This window comes from Populus alba, chromosome 18 (assembly GCF_005239225.2).
Source record: "Populus alba chromosome 18, ASM523922v2, whole genome shotgun sequence".
NCBI classification, from domain to species: Eukaryota; Viridiplantae; Streptophyta; class Magnoliopsida; order Malpighiales; family Salicaceae; genus Populus; species Populus alba.
The window spans coordinates 11,714,393-11,728,703 of NC_133301.1; the positions used below are offsets into that span (position 1 = coordinate 11,714,393).

The 14,311-nt window shown below is 32.1% G+C and overlaps 1 protein-coding gene across 1 annotated transcript; it reads right to left on the reverse strand.

Annotated features, from left to right (window-relative positions):
• Positions 1 to 210: 210 nt before the first annotated feature.
• LOC118033233 (diacylglycerol kinase 3) lies at positions 211 to 8,667 on the reverse strand. Its single transcript, XM_035038142.2, has 12 exons — positions 8,069 to 8,667; positions 7,520 to 7,642; positions 7,281 to 7,418; positions 7,111 to 7,196; positions 6,487 to 6,574; positions 5,636 to 5,711; positions 4,891 to 4,973; positions 3,924 to 3,994; positions 2,914 to 2,991; positions 2,487 to 2,574; positions 1,662 to 1,778; positions 211 to 668 (listed from the first exon to the last, which is right to left on the reverse strand). Exons 1-12 carry the CDS (start codon positions 8,414 to 8,416, stop codon positions 510 to 512), a joined length of 1,455 nt encoding a protein of 484 aa, XP_034894033.1. The 5' UTR covers positions 8,417 to 8,667; the 3' UTR covers positions 211 to 509.
• Between the last annotated feature and the right edge of the window lie 5,644 nt (positions 8,668 to 14,311).

The window sequence follows — 14,311 nt, forward strand, 5'->3', positions numbered from 1 at the left end:
TTCCAGAGATGATGCAGTCGCTGCAGGCAAACACTTCAGCAACACACAAAAGGCACCCATAAAAACACTATCCCTTGTGGCTTTGTTGTTAAAATTGCTTAAACAGCTCTTCTGTTCATGAAGGAAGTTTCCAAGTCACAATTTTTACTTCTTTTGCATTCCCCCAACCGCAGAGACATAGATGGCATTGTAATGATAAATAAAATAGAGTAAAAGAAACACAGAGTACCATGGACGATCACTTTTCAATTGATTATCGTGACTTACAAATCCATAATTAAGCACCTGGTAAGTGTCATAAACAGTATCACAAATAGCGTGCAGGAGCTGTCCAAAACTAAAAGGGAGAAAAATTATTGACCATTAATGAATTTCGAATAGCTAGAAATTTGACAAATAATACAATATACAAGCCTGATGGCTGGACGCATTGCTTGGTAGTGATTTCAGCCCCAAGGAAAAGAACCCCTTGAAGGATACCAACCTGAACCAAAGGCCACCCAATAAGCCTAATCTCCATTAACCATGAGAGAATGAAAAGGCACTCTCTTAATTTCTACAAATGACGAGTATTCCTTGCTCATGGGCTGCTTCCAGGGTTCGCCATCCATCTGCATAAATGCATCTTTCCATTCCCCACCCCTCACTTCCAATCGTATTGCTGCAGCCTGAAAGATACTAACACACAGCTTGTGAAAATGAAAGCATAACTTCAACAACGGTGTTGGGTTCAACCCTCAAAAGTAACACAACAGCAGCCTGCGTTAAGCATTCAAGAACTTCAATGTACGTGATTAGCAACTGTGAACTAAGATTAAAAAATTGGCAGTTTGGACGTCAATAAAACCTGTTTCTAACATCAAATTATAACTGGCAAAACCTTGACCAAAATATAAATTTGATCCATCAAAATTTTCAACCAAATTTTGTACAGCGATACAATTCATACAAAAGTAATGCCCAAAGCACATTCACGCACTAACACATGCATACCTAAACACAAAATAAAAATTTCAAAATATAGATTCATGGTTGACAACATTTTATATGTTATGGCACTCCAAACCAACATAACATACTAGGGATTGTGGTGACAACTAAAACTTAACTTATACTTTAAAACATTTTCAGACTGTTTGGAACCATTTAAATTGAATTCAATTAAGAGGTTTTAATAAAAACTCATGTTTGAAATTATTTTAAGTGTTGAGAATTAAATTCCAAATGGAATTCAATCTCTAAAAATAGTACAAAAATAAATCAGAGCCATCCTCTCTGATTGACTACTCTAAAGAGGAGAGATTAATATTAAAACTAGCTTCCTGGGAATACTCATTTACCCATTTCTTTTATGAGAGACTTTTGAAATACTCATTTACCCATTTCTTTTATGAGAGACTTTTGAAGGAATAAGATTAAGGTAAGAATACTCATTTACCCATTTCTTTTATGAGAGACTTTTGAAGGAATAAGATTAAGGTAATATGGTTAATAAATAAAACAAAATGAATTGAATTTTCTCTTTTGCAGATAGACATGTGATTTCAACTTATTTATCAATTAAATTCAAATTGAACACTATAATTGAATTCAATTACAATAGAAAATTGGTTCCAAATAGCTTGTTTAAGCATGCACTAAATTTCAATTGACTACAGTACCTGGGCTATGTGCTTGGCAGAGATGAGTTCAACCATGACGAATGATGCATGCCATCCTTGCTTTAAGCCAAAAATTTCTAGGAGGCCATCATCAACATGGGCCTCCACAAAGCCTTTCTGGAAAATAAACAAAAAATATATATAAATGATAAATCATTCTGGGGAATCAGAAAAGTAAGCAAGCATAATTTTAGCCAAGCATGAGAACAAAGTTTGAATTATATCCAAGGTTATGTTTGGTTTGGGGTAATGGGGTTATATACTTCAAGGGTAATGATTAAGGTTGTTTACTGTAAAAAACTAGAGAGAAGGAATTATTAAGGGGTTAAAAATTACTCCCAAATGATGCAAATTGGGGGGGATATTTTAACCTTGGAGAGGGAGAAGTAAAATATTTTAAGGAAGAAAAAACTTGTCTTTTCTACTTTTTTTACTCTCTTCCTAAAACTTATATAACCCCGTTTTCCCCTCTTTTACTTACCCCTTGTTGGTGGAATCCTCTAACATACATTATTTATATTTAATTTTAATTGGCCTCATCAATACATTCGTTTTTTGAACCTCAAACCAAAAAACTTTAAAAAGTTGCTTTTACACCCACACTCGAAGCCTTAAAAATTACTCATATAATAATTACTCTTGGAATAATTTTTCACTGTTTTTTAACCTTGTAACCTTTCAACAAATGGTAATCCAAATCATAGAATCGCAGGTGTCATATGGAGATAGTATACAGCAGTTTCAGGTAGTAAATAGCACATAACAAAATCCATAGAACAAATTGTTTAGTGGGAAAAATAATCTCAGAGAACAGATATGTGATACCTTTTCCAAATACTCTGGTTTTGGGCTACCCCATGGATTTCTTCCACTTGCATAACTGTGAAGATTTAAAGCAACGATTGCCCTCACACTGGAAGAAAGAACATATGAGAGTAAATTAATTATAACCAGATTGCACACAAAGGGTAAAAAAAGAATGAGGTGCTGTATGTTTGATGTCAAAGAGTAAGATTAGCAAAATATCTCCAGCAACAGAAAATAAAAAAAGAAACAAAAGAAATATTTGGGTCAGACAAAACACTTGCATGCGTTTATGAAATTGAGTACACAGTTATGGATGGCTGATACAAAAAGAAGAAGAAGAAGAAGAAGAAGAAGAAGAAGAAGAAGAAGAAGATAGTGCTCAGAAGCATCTAGTTACTTTAATCATTAAGTATCTCAATAGAAATTGCATCAATCACACTCTTACCTTCTAGGAACAGGTATCTGCTCCCATTCTGAGCAATTGACCTTCTTAACATGCATCCTGATGATATTCTTGAGTCCCCTGCAGCCATTAAATGTTATATCATCATATAAATGATCAAGGCAACATATTGTCATAAAATTTTGTAATGAACATTAACAATGCATAAAGAAAATTCCATAAAAATGAATAAATAAAAAAGAAAAGCTAGCTTGCATACAGTCAAAAATATTTTATAAGGAGATTCCATAAGAAACGAATGAAGAGGCGATTCCATAAAAAAATGAATTTATAAACAAGAAAAAGTAACTTGAATACAGTCAAATATATTAGATAAGATGATAAGAAAAACTAACTTGTATACAGTCAAATAATAATAAGAAGAAGAAGGAAAAGAATCAAATATCCAAAGCGTGACCATTTCAGCAACTACTATTTAAAATGAAAATCTTTGTCCCCCATATTTCCAAGGGAACTGTTGTGAGGCAGTACCAATGGTTGCACATGAAAAATGTAGAAATATATAAAGGAGCATAAAGTTCCAAAAATTACTGATAAGGTTAGCGTGGTATGAGATTTAGAAACAGTGGTCAAATATTGCAAGAGAACATTTTCTAGTGAAACAAAAGTTATTCAGAGTATATTCCTTGAGTTAATAAACACAAAAATAATAATAATTAAAAGAAATGAAAAGAAAAGAAAAGGTCATCCATCACTATGACAAATTGAACCATAATCCTAGTTACAAGGTCGTTAAAACTAGTTGTAGTCCCATAGTAGTGGGATTCTGGGTGTTAGATTATGGAGACAGTCCTACCCTTCAGCATTGTTGCATGAAGTGAATGCTCTCAAGACTCAGACTTGCACCTTTGAGGTTGCAAGCCAAGAAATTGTACAAACTAAGCAATGAATACAAACATTATTCTAGTCATTAAGTATTAGAACAGCGAAGAGAAACAAAAGATGTTCAAAATAAATGGTATAAAACCAACTTAAGTTCCGATATGTCTAACCTCAAACTTGGATCACTTATGCAAGGTGTGAGGAACCAACCCTGAGTGCAAGTGTATCCAGAGTAGATCAACTGCAACCACAGATCAAAAACAGTATGGTATCAATATTACTAAAAACTATTGAACCCTAGACTAGGTTTAGAAGTTTTAAAAAAATGATGCCTCATTGACATGCTCAAAAAACATATGTTTCACTAATCACAGTGGAAATAATGTTAAAAGTTAAGCACACTCAATGGCTCAGCTATATTGATTGATGTAGTGCTTCAACTCCAAACCCTAATTAGAGCTACTTTAGCACCAAATAAGAAACAATAAACACTAAAACCTTGAATAATCATATAAACTAAGCAATCAAGTATTATCCTAGAGGTCATTATTCATTCTCCATCAACTCTCTGGTAACTTTTTGACCCTACATATAACTTCTTATCATACCTATAAGTGCAAGAGGACAACATGAATGGCTCAATAAACAACACAATTGGATGAGCTTTCTACAACTTCTGTAAAGTTCAACAAACAATAGAAACATGAAACCTTTGCAGCGGAATCTTTATTTCTAAATGGAAATTTTTTAAAAAAATTAGCATGTGTTCAAAAAAGGAATGTGGGTTAGATATATTTTATTTGACTTCAATATTTCTTTTCTTCTCAAGATTTTCAATTTTTTGCAATTTCAAATATTAGTCCGGCACAAGCAATTTTAATGGAATGGTACAAATGTATCAAGAACAGAGCTCTAGCAAAATATGGAGATTATATGTCACTTTCCCACCATCATCATAATTTAATACTCCATCTATCCACATCATAATTTAATACTCCATCTATCCAACAAAGACAGTCCAGGTTTCTGTTTAGTTGGTCCCAAAGTACAAGTACAATCAAAGAATTCATATTTATGGTGTTTTACCAAGGTAAAACAAATGCAAATTCATATTTAAACAGGAAGATTTGATCAAACCTTGTTTGAAATAGGACCTTGTGCAAGGTAAGGTTTTTCATTGCGTAAATGATGGAAGCCATAGGCAACTTGAGCATCCATTCCTGTGCAAACAAACAATAAACTTAAAAGCAACCTAAAGAGCACAGCAAAATACAAAGATTCATCACAAGCGCAGACCTGCAAGGTTGTCATTTGGAACAAGATTTTTGAAGTCATGAAGCAAGTCTTAGCAAATGAAGTTTATCTTTCTTTTTAAATGTCATAGGATTCTTATTTGAGTTAATTGATGAAATATGGTTCCACAGTCACTGCCTAGTTTTCTATCTCATGAACAAACAATATATAACATAAGAACCAATGAGATAACATGCTGAAGCACAAATGGGCACAAAAAAAAGGAAGCAAATAAAAGAATCATATCAGAAGAACCAATGGAGTGAGATAACATCCCATCCGATGGATTAAAAAAATTAAAAACAAAAACAAAAAGAAAAGCATCAATTTCAATGAAAAAAGATAATTTTCAACTTTCAAGTAGTACAGTTTCTTACACAGAAAGCACATGGAATCATGATGAAGTGGACACATAAACCAAAGCAACAGATTGTTTAAGAATAGAACATTCTTGTTTCAGTTCATCAGTTGAGACTCTCATCAACACAAGAAGTTGTTGAGTTCATATTCAGACATGACAAATCTCTAAAACCAAGCTAGAGCCATACGTGCACAACATTAACAGCCACTCTAGAGCATATTGACATACCTATGCTGAAGTAATTATAAAACACTCCTTCATAGCAATTCACTTTCTCAGGCAGCTCCCCCTCAATTGTTAAACCCTGCACTCAAAAGAAAGTGCCAATCTCTCAGATACCAGATTTGCACCAATAGATCAGCATATCAACATCACAAGATTAAGCTATCAAAGTGACTGACTTTCAATTGACAATGAGAAACGACATGTCCTCCCTTCAGAAATGTATTTGTTCTTTTAAATCCATGGATCCCCACCCCTTTGTTATGGGGGGGGGGGTGTTTGGCACATTCTTTTGCAGATGAGACAGGCACATAAATTCTAAAGGTATCTTGCCAAGAAAAGATAATGGCCCTAGATGAGGCAGCACATGATGAACGGAGGATTCATTCAAACAAAATAAGGGCTTGAATGATCTTTGTTAAATATAAGGTTGGTGTCCTTAAAGTTGTTTCTAATCATATTACTTGATTCTAAATATATAATATTACCATTCTTTCCAAGATACATGTGCCTTCAGAAATTCTTAAGATCAATGTTCATATTTTTCACTTTGATGAAAGGTGATTATAGGCCTTCTTTTTATGCTAGCAAATCTAGCATGTTTCAAAAGTATCTCATTAAGTAGCACCCAGATCCAGAAATTTTCCAGGTCCAAAATACATTTCCTGATATATTAGAAATCCTTCCCTCTATCCTGTTAACTAGCATGGGTCTGTAAGGCAAGCTAACCCATCCAAAGGTCATCCTAGCCCTTGACAATGATAATACCTATCAGCATCGTAAAACCAGACGGTAACGTGAAAATGAAAAGTCTTAATAATAAAAATAATTAAGTTTCGAGCAGGACAATCCACTACCTGATCAAGGGAACATTCGTCTGTGGATTTCAGGGAATGGGGCGGATCCACCACTTCTCCTCTTGGCACTGACATTAGAAGATGCCAACTGCATCATCAAAAGGTAGTGTTTATAAGTGCTAGTTATACTGAAAAGCCATAATCAAGCCACACCTGTTACCAAACAAGACTTCTTTCAAAGGTACAAGATTTGTTAACAGCACAAGAGGATTCAAGCTGCAAATAATTAGAAGGGATGTGCACAAGAGGAACCTCAAGGGCACAAAATCACAACAGAAACCGAAAACCAGCAAAAAATGCCAAGATACCACATCTTAACAGATAAAATTAGAACTGCCCGCAAAAACCGAGTGCTAAGCAGTGGCAAATCAGGGAAAACATCAGCTGCAAAGTTAATGCACAAAGAGGTATCTCCAAGCCACAAAATGGCCACAATTGTCCCCACATTATGTGACTCCCAGGAATAAGGATTTCTTTTAAAGATAACAAAGCATCGAGCAACTTGAATACTGGCAGCTGTCAAGGCATTATCGACTTCTAGATAAAATGAAAAGAACTTAACATCGGAAATACATTTTTTTGTTAATAACATAGGAGCAGCTTGCAACATAAGAGAAAGCTTACCTATCTAAACGGCACACTGGACCAGTGATGGCCCTGAGAAGAGATCTTTTGACAGCTGATTTCCAAGCAAAAGGGAACGAACCACCCTGAAAAAAATCATTCAAGATCACAATTTAACAGCACAAGATAAAGTCAGAAAACTCAAAATTTAACGTAAAAGAGAAGCTTACCCAACCAAAACTCCTTGACAGGTCATTTCCAGTACCAAGAGGGATGACTGCTACAGGAGGAACAGGCTCCCTACCCTGCTTATGAAGTTCTGTGAGACTTCCTAACACCCAACCTACCGTACCATCACCTCCCGCAACCTGTTCAATCATCCAAGAATTTCTCAAATAACACACATCCAGGAAACAGCATCGTTACCATGACCATTTTTGTACAGATCAAGAAAAGGTCCATTTATTACCAAAATTCTCAACTTGTCTCGAGTATCTTTGGCACAAAAATCACCAAGGCCGGCCAACTTCTCTAAACATCCCAAGCCATACTCCACAAATTCATTAGGCCTCACATTGCTTAGATCAAAAACCTGCATTGCAAATCATTACTTATTCAAAACACCAACTTTCTATAATCATATTAACTAAAACTGGCCAACCAGCCTGCTGATAATTATTTGTTCATTGCCTTTCTTTAATTTCTATTTAACTCGGCTAAACCCATGTTTAAGCTGATTTTTTTACTGCTACATTAACAAGAAAACTTTCAGAACTAAAACTAACTACAATTATTAAGAAAATAAGAAGAAGAAGAAAAAAATCCCATGCGAAACCAGCAGGAGCAGTCTATCATGATTAATTAATTTTTAATCATCCTTTTTAAACTAAATTTTCACTGCTCAATTAAAAAAATAATAATTTATTTCCAACAACAACAATAACCAACAAATCAAGACGACGCAAAATAATCCTCAAAACGACACACTGGGAAAAGGGGGGAAAACACAATGCATTACCTGCTCCTCTCCCATTAATTGCTGAAGCCTATCTTTAAGTTCAGGCCCATGCCTACCACCACTTTTGGAATTCACAAACACCACCATAGGCCCCTCCGGCGCCTCCTCACGACCAGCACTATTTCCTTCTCGGTAACGATCAGCGGCGGCATTAACATCCTTTGAATTGATTGAATCTCGAATTGCGTGACGCAAATATTTAGGCATCGACAGTTTCCTCTTCAAATCCTCTTTGTTTACTCTAAGGCCTGATAATCCACATCCTCGAATTGATTCAATTACTGATGATCTCGACGTCACTATCCTCGCCGTCGATCCTTCCGTCGTTGAGGCCGTCGGCGAATCCATTTTATTCTTCAAAAAACAAAAAAAGGAACGCCTATCCTCTTCCTGTATTAACAACTCATTTAATATATCTCTATTAGAAAGCAACGAGCTTTGGAGATATGATTTTTTTTTAAGGTTCTCTCTCTGTGTTATTTGATTTGTATATTTAAAAATAAATAGATGTGAGTTGGTGTCTAGAGAGAGAGTTTTGGTTTTGGTTTTAGAGAGAGAAAGGGTGGTTTGTTTTTCCAGATTTTCAAAAAGGGAGGGATGAGGGTGCGGACAGTTAACTAAAGTGAGTAATAATGTTGTCGTCGTTAAATTACTAATGGTGCCAGCTGGAGTTTAATTAATTTAATTTTAACAAAAACAGAACAGTAAATTAATTTCATTACTCTTTTTTTCCTTTTTTTACAGTATAATTATTAACATAATTATGAATGATATAGTCAAAACTTGATTTAAATAAAAAAAATAAAAAACTATATAATTTTAATAAATAAAAAATTAGTTCAAATTTATCCAATATATTTAATTTTTAAAAAGATTGGCATGAAGAGAGAGGAAAGAAAAAAAGCCCCCCAAAACAAAGTATCTCTCCATCATGTACACGCTGCAATGACCATGAAAAGAATTGCATACGCTGCAATGACCATGAAAAGAATTGCATGTTGCTTTCAACTCCATCGTAGAAGATGGCATTGAATGTCAGGAGATGTCACATGCATTGTTCAAAGAGCGAGGGCATCTCCACCTAATGCTCTCGCAATCATTTTTTGTTTTTTAATTATTTTTATTCTTGTTAAAATACTAATTTGTCCTCCATTCACATTTCTTATAAACTAAAAGGCCATCATGAAATTACAAAGAAGCTGCTGACATTTGTCTTAATTTTTTGTTTTTAAGGGTATTTTGCTATCCTACCAAAACATAAAAGACCAAAAATTACTCTTGAATTTCAATTTTAACTTTTTTAAAGATAATAAAATTATTTCACTATATTAAAAAAGTATTTATAAAACAATTTATTCTCATTTAATTTAGTAATGTTTAACAGATCCCGTGAAAAAAATTATATTACCTTTAGTAATAAATTTTGTTAGTTTTTACGATAAAGAACAAAATCATCATTAAACTATTATAATCTTCATTATAATGAATTTAGGGTTATAATATTTTACTGAAACTTTTTTTTTTTTTTTTTAGCTCTAACCATTGAGTATGCAAATGAAAATATATTTAATTGAAAGAAGTTTGTTAAAAAAAAAAATGGTGTTGACATTTTCAATATTGATATGATATATCAACAATATGATTTTGGCAAGAGAACCTGATGTGTTTATTTGTTTATTTTATTTTTAAGAGTTTGTGTTTAATATTATGATAATAGTTATTTTTTAAAGTATTTTTTTTTAGAAGTACATTGAAATAATATTAAATTAACATAAAAAAATATTATAAAATTTTTTATATGATTTGCATGGAAATATAGCATTGGTATGAAAATATGTAATCGAAGTTGAAATGTTTGAATAATGAAGCACATTGTGTAAATTTAAGGAAATTTGATATCTACGTTTGCCTATCAAAATAATCAACACACCATCCATAATGATCCGACAATTTATATTTACCTGTTTGATGTAAAATTTCAACTTATTTATGATTTGTTTGGTGAGATGGTTAAACCTGTTTTTTAAAGTAATTTTAAAATAATTTTTGTTTTAATTGATTTTCAATGGTTTTTTTTATATATATAAAAAAACTAAAGATAAAAATATTTTAATGTATTTTTAATTAAAAATATTTTTATAAAAGTACCATATTGATCCTAATTTTAATTATTACCTAAATATATTTTTTAAGAATCTAGTCTAATATCCCTAAAAATTTATATTATTTGTATTTACTTAAAAAAAAAAACATTTTCATATTTTTTGAATACCATGTTACCTAAATATATTTCAATTATCCAGTATGATCATTCCACGCGCATGGTAATGCCTCAGCCGGCAAGGACGGCCTGTTTTCTTGTCGCCATCACCATAGGTATATTCGGAGCATGCCTTGCTACATAGTACATTCTCATCCCATGCACGTTTTAAGCACGGGTTCTTGTCCCTTCATGAGGGCAATATCAGCTTCTACTAAAACGTGTTAAAAAATACATGACCTTGTTTAGAAATATGGCTGAGTCGCCTGTTTCTAAAAATTTTAAATTTATTTTTAAAAAAAATTTATATTTTTTAAATTACTTTGATATGTAATATTAAAAATAAAAAAAATATTATTTAGATGTATTTTCAAGTGAAAAAACACTTTAAAAAATTACTACTATTGCTATAAATACCAAACAAGTTTTAATTGTTTGATTGGTTAGTAAGTTTTTTAAAAAAAATATTTAAAAAAAATATTTTTTTTATTTATTTAAATTTATTTTTGTACAACACATCAAAATAATTTTAAAATAGTAAAAAAAAAATAAAGAAAAAAAAATCAAATTTTATCAAAAGTGAACTACTTTGGTATTTTCCTTCCACGAATTGGGCAATTGTGGAAGCTAAGCACTGCTTCAACATAGTGGCTGCCAGCCTATTTTTAGTTTCTAGAGATGAAAATAAAATTACAAAAGGGAGAATATCAATTTAGTCCCTGACCTGCGTGCTAATCTTCAATTAAGTCTCTATATTAAAGATTTTATCCATGGATAAAATCCCAGATGCTCCAGACATGTCGGAATCTACCTGATGAGAGAATAAATATAAATCGGGAAAAGGACCCGGATTGATAATATTCAAATTAATAGATAAAACGTTCAATTTCGGGGCTCCGTCGAGAATTAGGTAAGGCAACATGAGGGGCTAGCTTGAGGTTCCTAAAGAAACAAAGAATATACCTCACGCGGTAGATGACCGTCGATGGACCGCCAAATTTGCCCAAAAGAAATTCCAAAGCAGGAAAGCGATTTCGGATGCTTCTGATGAAAGGTTGCATGTCTCCCGAGTCCCTGAGGACTTTTGAATTGTCGTCATCTTTGGGCAAAGAATCTTCGCTTGTTTTTTCATGCTTTGAAACTATGCTCGCCGAATTGACTTTTCTTCCTTCTCCTCCTCTAGATGGATTTCGAGTATTCCGATTCATTTTCATTTAATTTTTCTCTTGGGTGTTGTCCGAAAGAATATATAGTAATTATTTTTCGGCTGTTTAAATGTATAATTGGTTGAAAAGTATCTATGATTTTCTTATCAAATCCAACTAGGCTCCTGGCCTTTCAATTCTTTTTATTATTATTATTATTTTGGCCGTCGAATTATAAGGTCAAGAAAATGCATCGCCCTCGGTAGAGTTTTCTTAGGCTTCTGTCAATTAAACCTCGTCAAGTAGCACGTGTGTGACCGACCACTCCCTCCCAATTTACATTGATGATTAATAATTGTGTTTAAAAAATTTTAAATTTTTTTTGTTTTAAATTAATATGTTTATGAAATTATTTTAATATGTTGATCTAAAAATAATTTTTAAAAAATAAAAAAATATTATTAACATATTTTTTTAAATAAAAAATATTTTAAAAAAATAATAATAATTAAACACTTAAACACGTAAAACACGTGTTTTCCGAGTACAGAGGACCTGACCCGAGATGGTGTTTTGCTTTTACATGAATGTTCGAGGGGAACATATCAAGAAATTACGAGGTTGTGGATGTATAGTTGGATCTCTCGACTAGTCAGCTTTGTTCCAAATATCTTTATAATTTGAGTTTATTTATTCCAACTTCTTGCCACCACAACACTTATTCTCGTTGTCCTTTTTTCTTTGCTCAAAACCCGGAAAATATCCTGATCTGGAGAGAAGCATTACTTCTGTAGTGGTTAGGCTTTCCTTGGGTGCCTCGAAGGCGAAGGTCATCTCGAAAATGATTTTGCATCACGTGAGATTCTTTGCTGAGAATTCATTTCTGAATCGAGATGGCTTTGCTTTCACGTGCCAATTTTTTTAATAGAGTCCCAGCACAACTTCGCTCGGGTGGGATCAAGGATTTTTAAATATATAAAAAAATGTTTAGACTGCATAGAATTTTTTACCATCATTTCAATTTCTTTTAATTTGGTAATTTTACCATAATTCGAAAAACTAATTATATAATATATAAAGGAAACTCATTTTCTTTGTAGCGATTAAATGTAGAAATGGTAAATCTTTTTTTTTTTTTTCAATTTCTTAAGTGCTTTGGTATTGTAACAATGACAAATCTGTAATTTTGTGCAACTCTTTTTTTTTTTTTTCAAACAATTTTTTTTTTAAATTCTTTTTACTTACACTTGGTATATTTATCATAATTCTTTTTGTTCCTATCATCATTCATTCATTGTTACAATAACACCCTGGGGATAGTTTTAAAAAAAACTCTCTTTCTCTAACACTTTTTAAGAAAAATCACTCAGTTTGAAGTCAAATATATTATTTCTCCTCTTGTTTTTATTATTATAAAAGAAACTAAATTAAAAGATGATGGTTTTTTTTATATAAAAAAATTATCATTATCATCATTATTATTATTATCAAAGAAAACAAAGAGAAATAGTCTTTCATTTTATTAGTTCCTTGTAGAAATGACACTTTTCAAATTTTATTAATATTAAGGTTTTATTTAATTTTCACTTTTATACTTTAAAAATGACATTGTTGCAATTTTACAAGATTTTTAGGGTTTAGAATCCTCTCCAAAAACATCTGTATTCATTATAGAGATGCTAATGTTGAGATTTTTAATATTTTTTTTGGACATCTAATTTTTTTATAGCACCCTCCCAACAATCTCCAGAAAAAGTTCAAAGAAATCAATTCTCTCTCTTTCATAATTGATTCTTTAATATACCTAATTTTTTTTCTTTAAACCCTCTGAATAGTCTTTTTCATCTTTTAAGTTGTCTATAAAAGTTGTAGATCAAACCATTAACACTGTGAAGGGGATTAGTGAGAACTGAACAAAGCCATTTTTGAGATACATTGGTCACGAATTGGATTTCATGGGTTTATGACCATAAACTTGTAATTGGATAGGGCTTGTACTTCGAACTCTTTTTGCGTTTCTTAGAATTTTAGGTTACGATCGAATTCTCTTAGTTTGTTCTTAACAAACAAGGTAAGTCTTATATCTTTTTTTTTTTTTTTTTCCTTTTCTTTACACTCAATTCTCTTCTTTTCAACCACATCTACTTTGAGTCCGTTTGGCTACGAGGTAAAGGTTGTGTTTCTTCAAAAACACACTGGCTCAGTGTTTGGTTAAGAAAAAAAAACTATTTACTATCCCCAATTTATTGTGTTCGAGACGCAGGGAAATGAAAAACAGCAAATTATTGCTTTTTGCGTGGCAGGCTACTGCTAAGTGAACAATGGAGCATGTCTCTGCTGTCCACTCAACATTTTTTTTTGAAACAGTGAAGGCATCCTCCACTGTTCACTGAATAGTGGATGCATGCCTCCACTGTTCGTTGAATAGGTTTGTTGTTTTGTTTTTTTAACCAGTGTACTTAATTGATTTCACTCGCACTGTTCACATGAACGTGAACAATAATTTTTTTTTAAAATTAGTTTAAGGTGAATTAAATTTACTCGTACTGCAATCTTAATTTTATTCTTGATAATATTTTATCTAATTTTGTAGTTCTTGTCGGATGAATTTTGTACGTAATGGAATTGTAGATAGTTTTTTGTTAAAATAATTTTTTTAAGTGTGATTTATTTTATGATGTAGTAGTAATAGTTAAATCTATAAAATTTAAATTAAAAACTATCAATATTAATATATATTTTTTAAAATTATATTATAACCTTAATTTCAAAAACATTTTTAACTAAACACATTAAAACTACTTTTAAAAAAAATTATTTTATAACCTCAATTTTAAA